Source organism: Ooceraea biroi, chromosome 10, assembly GCF_003672135.1.
Source record: "Ooceraea biroi isolate clonal line C1 chromosome 10, Obir_v5.4, whole genome shotgun sequence".
Taxonomy (NCBI): domain Eukaryota; kingdom Metazoa; phylum Arthropoda; class Insecta; order Hymenoptera; family Formicidae; genus Ooceraea; species Ooceraea biroi.
This window is the reverse complement of record NC_039515.1, coordinates 6,827,914-6,841,333: the sequence shown is the minus strand read 5'-3', so window position 1 is coordinate 6,841,333 and position 13,420 is coordinate 6,827,914. Positions and strand designations below refer to the sequence as shown.

Sequence of the window (13,420 nt, the reverse complement as noted above, 5' to 3'; positions counted from 1 at the left end):
CTGATTTTGACTTCCGCGATGTTAAACTTTCATGAGATAACTTGTACTTCTTCGATCCAATCCCCCTAGCTTTCACATAGAATTCGCCCTGTCGTGCCGTTAACTCTTCCTACCTCCCTTGTAATACACTTTCTGGCTGAGTGTACAGGGTGATACCTACGCTCTGGACGGGTGAGTCATCAGCTCTCTTGCGTCACCCTGTAGTGCCTGGGCGCGGGTGGTTTTCTGGGCAAAAGCCGAGGCTAGGAACAATGGAAACGAGAGGAGACACGGCGAGCACGCGTGTGCAAGGTAGTCACGGCCGCGACGGTCACGTTTCACTCCCGCGCGTCGTGTGCATCGTGGTGCACCGTGTGGAAAGCCGGCCTTTGTATGCACTTCTCCTGACGATATCCTACACCCTTTCGCGTCGCCCCTTTACTATCATCGGGGATGTTACCTGTGTACTGTCTGTTGAATCCCTGATCGCGATGCTGATTCTCGTTAAATATCGAGAAATGCGCTTCCCATTCGATGATCCACTTCTATGAACTGAATGGGAGAATAATCAAAAGTTTTTTCTGATCTTCGTGATAAAGGAAGTTTATTATTTTATAAATGGAGTAATGCAAGCTTGTGAAGGAATTCATTTAAAAGTTAACTTGAAAATTATTTTTGAAATTCTGTTGAAATTAAGTTTTATTCTGTCAAAGTAAGGGAAATATTTTTTCTCTATGTACTTGTAGAATATTAATTAAGTTACTTGTTTTAAGGATGTTAAGCATTATTTAAGAATAAGCTTTTTTATATTTTTCTCTATACTCTTGTAGTTTCTTACAATTTATAGTTTATACATCAACGTATCTCCCAGTTTGGTCGCTTCGCAATCTCATGTTTTGCTAAACTGGAAGAAATGATGCATTTCATTTATCAAAGCTAAGGGTTAAAGGCGACTGTGCAAAAAGAGCGGTTCGAGTCGTGTTTTGCGAAATCGGAAGATGATCGATGATGAGACTTCGCTTGTGTGTTGCGCAGGTCGAGAACGTGAGTCTGTGTGTGGGAGCGTTGCGGGCCCTAGGGGCGGACGTGGGCGCCGTGAACCCGGGCGAATTGGCGGCAGGATCAACCCTGTGGCCGGTGCTGGCCCTGCTCTTCGCCCTGTCGCGCTACAAACAGCGGGCCAAGCAACTGCAGGACATGCCCAGGTAAGTGGATCATTTCTTTCGGCAGAGAGGTCGATGATGAATGTCTGATGTTACCAAGGATTAGTGATTTTTTTGAGATATAATCCTTAAAGATGCAATATGTTTTAATTAAGCTTTTTTTTAAATATCAGAATTGTGAAATCAAGTATTTTAGTCTTAAAGTTATCTTAGATTTATAATGAAAATTTTAATATCCAAATTTTTACGTTTAAACTTTCAAACATATTGCGTAGTCGTAAATTTTACTTTAAAACCTAGGAATTTCGGTATTCTGCACTATGCGCAGATTTTTAGACTCCAGAATTTAAATTAGTTCATAATTTCTCGATTCTAAAATCCAAGATTATGAAACTTTTTTTTTTGTTTCTGTATCTTTAATTTCTAATCTAATCTTCTTAACATAATCTATAGAACTTTTAATTTTCAAGATTAAATCTAAGTCTCCCACTTTTAGAATCTTTTTTCCTTCTGGACTTTTATCCTTCATTCTAGTTTTCTCGTATCCTCGAAGCTTCGCTATCGGTATTGTACCGATAACGAGTAACACGTGATTCTTACTAGTTCCTCAGCCTCTTGCAACCGACCATGAAGCTCTCTGTATAGCTCAATGTCGGTAAAAGGGCGAGCCGTGTATCCAAGAGCACCTGCAACAGATACTTGAAATCCTACCATAGCAGTCGTTAGTATTCTTATACTACGTTCTGATAAATCGTACTCTATTGATATTCAAAATGTTGAGAATAACATAATTTTTCCCAAGACAATACGTGACTTTCATTTTTAATTTTTATCATTCATCATCGATGAAGCGCATCTCATATATCTTGAGAATATTATCCTCTTCAGAGTCCGTAGAAATAGAAATTCGTTGTACCAGAATAAACGTCGTCTCGGACGATCCTTCATGCGGCCGATCAACTTTTATGAGCCGCCGAGGATACATCTCGCAAACGAGCAGAGACGTTTTAATGACGCAGAACGTGGAGAGAGAGACAGATGGAGAAGAAAACTTTTAGGCGCGATCCGGCTTAAATTTAACTTACGCGCACGAAATTTCGTGGTTGCTCGCGAAGCCGTGGGCGAGTTATTACGGCTCGATAAAATCGTCCAAATCAGATTATGGTTCGCCGTAAAACGACATCCGACGCGGCGCGCATTCAAAATCCATGAAGACCTAAAAGGACTTTACCAACTCACATAAGAGTTATTAGTATCGCATTAATACCTAAACTTTAATAAGCCACGGGCGATCGTTCGATAGTTAAATTATATTCAACAGCAAACAGTTCGGAAAGTAATTTATTTTGGAAAATACTTTTTTAACTTTGATATCAGAAAATGTTTGATATTGATATCTGAGAGTTTGCGTGGCTTAGTTCCCAGGCAGCACACATTGGTTTCAAAACCGTTTCATAAACGTTTTGCCGTAACGTTTCATAACCATTTTATTGAGACGTTTATTTAGGAGAAAAATGTCCAACGAAAAAACGTTTCTTTTTCGGCAAAAAAACGTTTCAGAAACCATCAGAAAAATATTTATCAATTCTATATATCAGTGCCTCAAAGATAGACAGAGTTGAGTCACATTTTTGTAAAGAACTAGATTTTTATATTTTATGAATTACTCTCTAAATTTCGTGTAGTGGAATCTCACTCTTTTGAAATATCACTTCAAGTAATAGTGATCTCAAAAGTTTCAAAAGAAAAGAAGAAGAAAAGAGTATTGGATCGGTTTTCCGGATGGTTATTTATGAGGTGATAACACAAATGTTACTTGCGAGAACGTCACGTCTGGCCTGGCCATCTATCGGTCGCTTGGTGAATCAGAGGTGGGAATCACACGCACTTGTGTTGATTTTTGTCTCTTGTTCCATAATCGAGTACATTGAAACGTATGATGTAAAAATAATTAATACTCGCACAGTAAGTAGAAATTACTATTTTTTCTATATTAATTATATAATTTCAAATCAATTTAATAAAACACATTTTTCGTTTCTGTGGAAACTTGAAAAATACGTTTTTAAAATTGAGGTCTAAAAACGGTTTCTATTTAAGCCGTTTCTTAAATGATACTTTATGTTTCTTAGACATTAGATGCGTCTAAGAAACATATATTAGGCTAACATGTGCTGCCTGGGTTGGTAAGCATTTGAATTATTTATTATGCATTTTAATTAGATATAATTTTCAATTACATATGTTAATGTGCTTCTTGATAAATATTATTATAGCATTGATAAATGTGTAATATTTAACATAAACAGATTGAAATTTTTCTATTAATTCTAAATGAAAATACCCTTTAATTAAACCTCATCAGAAGATGAAAGCAGAATGCCAAAGTTGCTTTGAAATCCGAATATCTCGGATAGTAAAGAATTTATTTACTTATTCATTTACCGTTTCATCTCGCTTTGTTTTTTTTCACATCTACAGAAGAGTCAGTCTGCCTTTTGCGAGCGGAATATTTTTCAGATACATACTTCTCTTGTTACATCTCTCGGATTTATCCGCATCAAAAATTAATTTCCCCAGCCAAAGAGATTTCTCTCTCTCTCTCTCTCTCTTTCTATCAACATAATTTGGTATGAGTTTCATTCGCCGTGGTAGCTGCGTCTTGCAGTGACTCGAGATCCGTGTCGAGAGTCTTGTTTCCTGTCGCGCGGTCGAATCGATACCGTCCTGTCGGTGGAACGGCGGCCAGGCAGCGGCGCTCATTAACGTCCGCGTTAATCAAGCGGGGTACCTCCCTCTCTCTTTCCCTTTTGCCTCTTTCTCGCCTGCTTCCTCGTATTATCGACATTGAGTAAAGCACGTACAGTTATACCAGTGTTTCGGCACGCAGAAAGCGCGTTCCACCGCCGAGAACGCGCGAGGCAACTGCAAACATTTTAATTACGCTGCGGTTAATTACGGCAACCGGGAAGGGAGAGAAAAAAATACTAAAAATATGGAGAACGATATTTGCGGCTGCGTTGAGGAACTGTTTCTAACAGAAATTGATTTCCGATAGAGAGGCAAAAGGCAAGCTCGGTGATGTAGACGGGACTGAAATTCACTGAACAGAAGTGTCATTAAAATTGAATGCACTACAGTCGGCAGAAATCGGTACCACGTGGCAATTAGACGAGCTATGCAGAAGAATGAATAAGACAAGAAAAAGGGACGACATGCCTCTTAAAAAGTGCGCCAGGGGTGACTGACTCCGCGTTCTTATTAATCGCGGTGCACGCGACCGCACACGCAGGGATGTCGCACGTGGCAAGCGCCTAACTGTCAAGGTCGATATTTTTAAACCCCCGTACCCTCGACTAGGCGACGAATTGCTCAGATGAGTAACGTCCCGAAATTGTAGCGACTCGAGCAACGCGGAATACCTTGCACACCGCTTGTCCAGATGCAGGACTAGAGTTTAGTCCAACAATAGCCTTCCGTGACTTTTGCTCTTCGGTTTCTTTTTTCATCATTAAGTGTACGTGATATCATGTTTCTCTTCATCTTACCATCAAGAAAATAAATGGCAAAGTGAAATTGGAAATAGAAGAGATCTTAAATGGATCTTAGCATTTTCAGCTATGTTAAAGAGTGACCGCAAAAATCGCCTATTTTTGGTCCCGCGATATTGGAATTGAATTGCGTGCCAAATGGTACTTTATGATAAGACATCAATGACCAAAAAGTTTTAAGTTGAGGTGAGAATTAGTTTCAGAGATATGGAGGGTCAAAGTAGTCAAAATTCATTAACGCGTCAGCTCATAACGCTTTAAAGGACGAATGTTTATGTCAATCTAATAATTTAAAACTTCGTATCCAGAGGTTTTGCTGATTGTTGACAACGAATTTTAAGTCAGATTTTAAAAATTCAAAATGGCTGATTAAATATGGCGAATAATATATTTAAAAAATTCATGACTCAAAGTTACAAAATCGATTTTCGAATCCTAACGAATTTTTAAATTGTTGAATATTTTATATTAATTATATTAATTTATTATTATATTAATTAATTATAATTATTTTCAATTATATTAATTTCATAATTACTCTTGTTTTATTATCATTGTAATAATTTCGATGATGCATCAGTTATAGCTCGGGAAAGAAAGAAACAGAGGATGTCTGTGCCGGTGATGTCAGACTATAGCCGTGACTAGCACGCAACTTTTTTCAATATAATAATTAGTTATTTTCAGAACCTCTTTTCTGATAAGTAAAGTTCGGATCATAGAGATATAAGAATAGAGTGCGTGAGCGAGTTGAAAAAGCAAATATAGCAAAAGAAAGAGAAAGCTGCAAAAAGACCCCTTTGTCTTTGCACATGTGCAGATATGGGAAGACTGCGTATCTCTGCAAAGGCGCATGCGCAACTGAGAAGGACAGACAGGCCTACATGCGGCGTTCCTTTTCTATTCCTCTATCGCAACCGCTTACGCGTTAGCATTTTGAATTTTTAAAATCTGACTTGTAATTCGTTGTCAACAATCAGCAAAACCTGGATGCGAAGTTTTAAATTATTAGATTGACATAAAAATTCGTGTTTTAAAGCATTATGAATTGACGCGTTAATGAATTTTGACTATTGGGTTGTTCGGAAAGTTATTTCGTTTTTTCAAGGAAAAATGAAAGGCGGTTTTTTCATATTTAGAATCAATTTTATTCAGTGATGTATTGGCCATTTTGTTCCACTACCTTTCGCCATCTTTCTGGCAACTTTAAGATTCCACGCTCATAGAAGTCCTTCTCCTTATTGACAAAAAATTGAAGCAAGTGATTTTTGACGCCTTCATTTGAATCGAAGTTTACATTGTTCAAAGAATTTTGTAGAGACCGGAACAAATGGTAATCGGATGGTGCCAGATCAGGAGAGTATGGTGGGTGTGGTAGCACATCCCATCCAAGCTGTAAAAGCTTCTGGCGAGTGACCAAACTTGTGTGTGGTCTGGCATTGTCGTGATGGAATACGACACCTTTCCTATTCGCCAATTCCGGTCGCTTCTGCTTGATGGCAGCATCCAATTCATCCAGCTGACGACAATACACTTTCGAATCAATCGTCTGGTTGCTTGGTAGTAGCTCGAAAAATACGATTCCTTTCCAATCCCACCATACAGAAAGCATGATCTTCTTTTGATGAATATCTGCCTTGGATGTCGATTGAGCAGGTTTATCTTGCCTGGACCATGATCGTTTTCGCTTAACATTGTTGTAAACAATCCATTTTTCATCTCCAGTTATGATTCGCTTAAAAAATGGTTCATTTTCTTCACGTTTCAACAATGAATCGCAGATGGTAATGCGTCGAATCAAGTCAATTTCCTTTAAATTGTGTGGAACCCAAATATCGAGCTTCGAAACGAATCCAAGGCGTTTCAAATGATCGTAAACGGTCGAATTCGATAAATTTAACTTTTCAGCAATTTCGCGTGTTGTTATGCGACGGTTTGCATCCACCAGAGCCTTTATTTTCTCGTCATCAGCTTTAATTGGCCGACCTGAACGTGGTGCATCTTTCAAATCGAAATTTCCAGTACGAAATTTCGAAAACCAATTCTGACACTGACGTTCACTCAATACATCTTCTCCGTACACGGCACACAATTTTTTTCTCGCTTGCACTGCATTTTTACCCTTTCGGTAGTAAAAAAGCAAATATTACGAAAATGCTCACTTTGATTTTCCATGTTTGATGTGATGCCAAAAAACAATTACTTGACAGATCGCAACACAATAAGATACTAAATGACGTCTGAAATGTCAGTTGTCAAAATATAAAACGAATTTGTCGGTTAGAGTAAGGTTAAGTATCGAGGAACGCGACTAACGACATCTCTTTGTGAAAAACGAAATTACTTTCCGAACAACCCAATACTTTGACCCTCCATATCTCTGAAACTAATTCTCACCTCAACTTAAAACTTTTTGGTCATTGATGTCTTATCATAAGCTACCATTTGGCACGCAATTCAACTCCAATATCGCGGGACCAAAAATAGGCGAAAAAACCACTGATTTTGCGGTCACTCTGATGCTTGAGGACCGTGCTTCTCGTGCATGGAAAATTTTCGGACGAATACACGGTACGCGAGTAATCGGAACAGCGGAAAGAAACTGAGAGAAATCTCTCCTGGGCAAAAGGGGAATTTGAGACCTGGACCTAATGGAGCGCGTAACGATTCTTCGAGCGGTAGAAACGCGAAGCCAGGGTCCTCGGACAGACGCGTGCATTAACATATTAACAATGCTCCATTATGCCCCGAGTGTATACCTAGTCCCCCGCGTGGGCGCGTTATGAACCGCTCTCGAGACCGCAGAGTACAACATTCGGAGCCTCGGAACGTATACCCGGTGTCCCGAACTTTGCTCCGGAATAGAGATGCTTCAACGAAGCTAGAATCTCCGCTAGAATCGTTTCCTTCCGAAGAAACCTTTACTAGAGATGATCTTTGCGCTATCTTCAAATATTTTCTAAATAAAATGTAACGTGCGTGAAATTAATTCGAACGACAATATAAGCTTCGCGCGCAAATTGAGAGTTAGAAAGGGAAATTTTATTTTGTCGCAATAGAAGTTTTCTTTACGATTTAGGAACAAAATTTCTTTTATTAATTTCCAACGATGACAGACAGACATTCGCCTGTCTTTGAGAAATCAAGCTTTTTTCGTATTGAATCCAGAATTGCATGTGTGAATACAGTAGGTAACAGTTCATTCGACTCAATAAGTTTTGACAGACGCCAGGAGCTGTACACTCAACTTTCCAGTTAGAAGCACACGCACGAGGTAAAAATTGTGGGAACGGGCAAAGGTAAAGTTTGACGGGCGAGGATCAAGCTTTGACGAAAAGGATTCCCACACATGTACGCACGTCTCGTTACGAGCGTACTCTCACAATGCGTCCGTGGCGCACGATCGTGCGTGCACGTGCACAGCGGGCGCGGGGCATTAGCATAAAAATGGTTTAAAAATCCGTCGTGCATGCTGCTGGCATTGGCCGGCTCCCGGGGAAGACCGAGTCCGCCATTGGCTGGCTGAGCACCGCGGAAGAGAAAGGGGGACCGAAGAGAGAACGGGCTCCAGAGAGGCTGCGGGAGCTAAAACGAGCGAGGGAGAGACCAGGAGAGACGAAGATGGAATGAGGTTACGAGAGAGAAGGAGAGAGGGGGAGGTGTCGACGAGGGACGGGGACGATCCTGCGAGGGTGTATCCAAAGAAGAGAGAAAGAGACAGGAATAAGGGGAGAGAGAGAGAGAGAGAGAGAGAAAAGGAAAGGAGGGCTATAGGTGAATACGAGAAGGCTGTAGTCTGATAGAGAAAGAGACTCAATGGCAACAGGGTACTATGGGGAAAGCGACAGAGAGAGAGAGAGAGAGATTCCAGATTCAACTAGACACCAGAAAGGCGCGAGAAAGACGGATAGAGATGAAGCGCGACAGAACGATAAACGAGAGAGGGAGAGAGAGAAGCACGAAGGAAGGAACATGCATCTGCATGGGGAAAGCCAGGGTGGGCCGAAGGGGGCTGGAAGGTGAACGGGAGAGCGACAGGGACGCCGTCGAGGAGGGGGACCAAGGATCGCGAGGGATCAAAACGGAAGGGGGGAAACGGACGGAGGGAACGAGAGAGTGAGAAAGAGAGAGAGAGAAGAGAGGCGGAGGAAGAGAGAGAAGGCACCACGTGCTATGGGAACGGGAATGGCTCTCGCGTCTCTCGGCGGGCCTCTCAGCGGTTCAGTTCGAAACGGGCCATCAACGATGCCTACACACCATGGCCACGCCACCATGACCGTCTCGGTGGAGTGTGGTGGTTGTCCATGGTCGCCATGAGGCGTCGACGTCGACCGATACGACGACGCTCTCGAGAGAGTCGCGCGAACGGTTTTTCACGGTCTTCTTCTCGCTCCCTTCGCGGCTCCCCGCGCCCCCGTACCCCCGTCGTCTCATCTTGAGGATCTCTCTCTCTCTCGAGCGTGGAGAGATCGATGGATCCGTTCGATCATGCGCGCCGCGCGGCAAAGTGTCGCTCCTCGAGCTAGACGAGGGATCGATAGTGGATCGCACTCTTGAAAAGCGGTACCGTGGGGAGAAAAAGAGAGAAGAAAAGAAAACGGAGTGCTCAACGGATACACTTATGGATTACATTTCAACGAAGAAGAACGTAAGAAGAACGAAGTCCGTGGATTCGTTTGACGTGGGAAGATCGATCCGCGAGGAAGACTTACAATTAGCCGCGATCGTTGCCTCTGCTCTTGATCGGGAATTGACGGAGATCAATCTGTCCCCGGTGTAAAGATAATCGTAATGATCGGGAATGGGTAATTAATACGAGATATGTTGAACTTTGATGCTTAACTTGATTGTAATGATCTCGGTGTGAGACTCTACAAACAGAAACTGCATTGAAACGCTGTATATATACGCGAATTAAATACAAGACTTAATTTAATATATAACACGAATTATATATAAATGAGAAACGAATTGCGTAAGAAATATAAACAGAGAAAACATAAAATGATTACGTGATAATGTGAATTAAAGTGACAAGTGGCGAGAATGATCAACGCGATCGCATCAGCTGTACGTTCCGTAAATCCGTAACGTGACTTTTGTTTCACGGTGATCCAGACAGCGTTCTCGTCGAGAGAGTTCTCGTTCTCAGAGAGCGATCCTCTTTTTGCCACGATCCCGTAAGGATGTTGATCGTGGATCCAGCGTGATCCCGCCTCACGATCGACGGTAAGTCGGTCGATCGAGCGAGCCGGATCGACGAAAGTGTCCGTTGGCATGCCACTATCGAATCACGGAGATCCTCGTTATCCCTCAACGAGCGCAATCTCAGAATGCAACTTGTTGCAACCGCACGTTCGCAATATAAGAGAGAAAGAGAGAGAACCCGCGAGGTCTGAAGATATTTTCAGATTAACTGAATTACCGTGGATCGCGAGCGCGTGATTGTTCGCGAATCAACGGATTGTTGGCGGAGAAGCGACAATTGCCGAGAATTGCCGTGGAAATTTGAAGAATCTCAGGGAATAAGGTGAAATCGATGAAATATGCATGGATTTTGAAGGGGTGAATTATTCAGTGTCTCCGTAAAAGAAGTCAGGCACGTCGAGTGCTTTCGATTTCTCGGGACGATTGCCGCACGGGAGGAACGAAGCGATGTGTTGCGTTTGAAGCTTCTTCGAAACTCTCGTCTTTCAGTTTACAGGCGGATTGTGGTTTCCATTGCTACAACCTAAGCTCAGCACAAGCATTTATTATATGAAAAACTTATGCTAAAAAGATCTAAAAGTATTAAAATTTCATGATAAAAATCGTAAAACCGAGAAATTAAAAAACTCTGTGTTCGAGACATGCGGTTACGTTTGTCCTGAAATCGAGATTTATCGCGAGCATCGAAATTAAAATTTCAGATGATTGATGACGTCATGCAAAACGAAGAGTCATCTCTATGCATGCGTTCGGCATTGAATCTCTCCCCGGTTCTTCTCATCCAATTGATCTCGCTTTCGTTGGCGAGATCGAGGAGAACTATCTCCGAGGTCGTCTCGAGGCGTGAATATGGGACTGGCGCACAGTAGACGAGGAAAATAAAAGCGTAGCATAAAATAGGATTCGTGTGATAGTGAATAGGGAACGGGTCTAAGCAATAAATTGCATCGTTCGATCTACGGCGAGGATCGACGGGATCGACGAGACGATATCGAGAAGCTTCAGCTCGGAAGAGGATTTCTTTTATTACCGGTGTCTCGTTACTTCGTTTTACGAGCCCTTATTATAGCGGGGATGATAACGATCCCGAGAGAGAAGGAGAGATCGAGTTCGCTGAGCTGACTCGATCGTTAAATCGCGACCTCGAAGAGGATACAATAAACAGGATGAACTGATAAATTATTGTTATTACACGAGTCTCTCCTTGCGATACTTTAAGTATAAACTTTCGCCTACGTTCTCCTACCCCGGAATAAAATAACGAAGGATTTTTATAAAGTGCAGGAAACAATGCTGTGAAGTGAAGTGAAGTTTCATACGTTATCGGGGGATTGTTCTGACACGATGTACTTAAGAGAGAATAATCAGTAATCAACATATTTACGATTTTGTTTATTGATGCAACCAAGAAAACTTTTAAGTTATTTTCTTTATTCTGTCATTCGTTCAGTAAGGGAATAAACGAGTTAATAATGACGTGAAATAAAGTGCAACTTTCGGCGACTGCTCTCGTTAGTTAGAGGAGTATCATCCGCAAAAAATTCGGCGATAAAAAGGGGGGATTAATCGCGAGGCAACATGGGAAACAGCGGAAGCAGCGGGGGTGGCGGCAGCAGGAAGGCACGAAGCTTGCCGAATTCGCCGGAAGCGCACAGGTATGCTGGCATTCTTTCCACCGAATTAACTCGCCGACGTGAAACAGACAAAGAATATACCTACAAATAAAATTAGATACATAAAAAGCAGAAAAACTTAAATAGCCAATTACATTATTTTTGTTGCAAGAATTGAACTCTTTAGAATTATTCATACACGATTGCGCTTTCAATTATCAGTTTAATATTACTATCAACATAACGAATCTATCAATTTCATGAAGTGATAATTATATATTTAATGCTGCTATTAAATGTCAATAGGCATTAATTATCTGATTATTCAGCTGCTCGGCTACATAGCATTGATCGGAAACAGAGACGAGACTTCGTGTCCCAATATCGGTATTGTGGATCGATGTACGAGTACCGTTTATCGTGGGTGTAGGATTATCATATCTATCCCCGCTCCCGATATATTCTTATTCTCGTACCTCATTGTGTCTCGATCCTTATTCTTTCGCTCGGTCTCGACGAGCGTCGACGAAACCGGTTATTCGGTATATTTAGGATTTCCTGGATCATGCACTACGTATTCTGTCGCTACGCGCGAGTCCTTCGGGGAAAAGTAGACGTTAAGGCCCGCTCACGCTCGTCCATTTTCTCGTTTCAATAGCGCGAAATTGAACGCTTTTAGCAAAATTGCGCGTAAAAGCAGCGATTCCTGAGTCAATTCAAAAAGGACGCAAATGATTCCATAGCTATAAACATGCAAGAATGTTATATCGTGTTTGCATAAAACAAGAAATTATTAGGCAGCAAAAATGGCTCTTTGAAAGTCAAATATCAAAGATTAGAATTAAGTGCCCATGTGACGTTTATTCATTCTTACTCGCAAAAATCCGAGAAATTCCGACGATATCTTTATTATTCTATTTTTGTGAATCGAATTCTGCCATCGGATTTTTCTTGGCGGCGCTGAGAGCTAGCAGCCGATTCGAGTCCGCATGTCGCAGGTTGGAGGTTCCAGGAGGAGGTTTGCGACTTGTGAAGTGAAGTCCAGGTCTTAACCGGTCTTTTCTCGTACTCCTGTAGCGATCGGCTGCAACCAACCGGGCGGATCTGGTTTTGCATTTTTCCCTTCTCGATATAGATCGGCGGCGACCGAGAGGATTACCGACGCTCTTCTCTCTCTCTTTTTCTCTCCTACATCATATAATTATGCTCTTCCGTGCGTACATAGGAAACCGCAACCAATCAGGCCGTTGCAGTAACAAGGATTGCGGAAGGTACGGATGATACCTCATCCCTATCCTCCAAAAGGATGGAAGATAGGTGATAAAATTTGATTTATCTCATGACGAAGAAATCTTTAGTATATTATATAAATAAGATAAATAATAAATAGATATAAATAATAATAGATATCTCAAAAATATAATATAAATCGATATTCTTGCTTAGTATTTAAAGTAGAGAAGGAAATAGTGTAATTTTCAAATTAGTGAAGCTTCTTTAATATATCACTATTTTTCTAAGTAATGAATCTTAGATATTATACAAGATGTGTAATTCATCAGTATAGAATATATTAGGGGTGTGATTTAGTTTTGAGGGTTTTTTTGCTCAAAAACGCATGTATTTAAATATGATAATGAATGAATACCTTAATCAAACTATTTTCCTTCGTTTTCTATAACTTTTTCCCATCTTTCTGGCAACAGATGGATTCCACCACGATGAAATCACTCTCCTTTTCAGTTGATCCATTCGTCGACGAATTTTCGCGCTTCTTCCAAATTATGAAAGTGTGTATCCTCTAAAGCGTGTTGCATCGATCGGAACAAATAATAATCGCATGGAGAATACGCGGGGTGCGGTAAGACTTGCCATTCAAGCTCTAATAGTGTTTGTTTCACTGATA

At 41.2% G+C, this 13,420-nt stretch overlaps 1 protein-coding gene across 1 annotated transcript in view; it reads left to right on the top strand.

The window, feature by feature from the left end:
• LOC105286900 overlaps positions 1-13,420 on the top strand; it is a 107,283-nt gene that overhangs the window by 71,498 nt on the left and 22,365 nt on the right. The window contains exon 4 of the mRNA XM_026973083.1: positions 1,015-1,184. Coding sequence (XP_026828884.1) covers positions 1,015-1,184 — 170 coding nt within the window. The remainder of the gene's footprint in view (positions 1-1,014; positions 1,185-13,420) is intronic.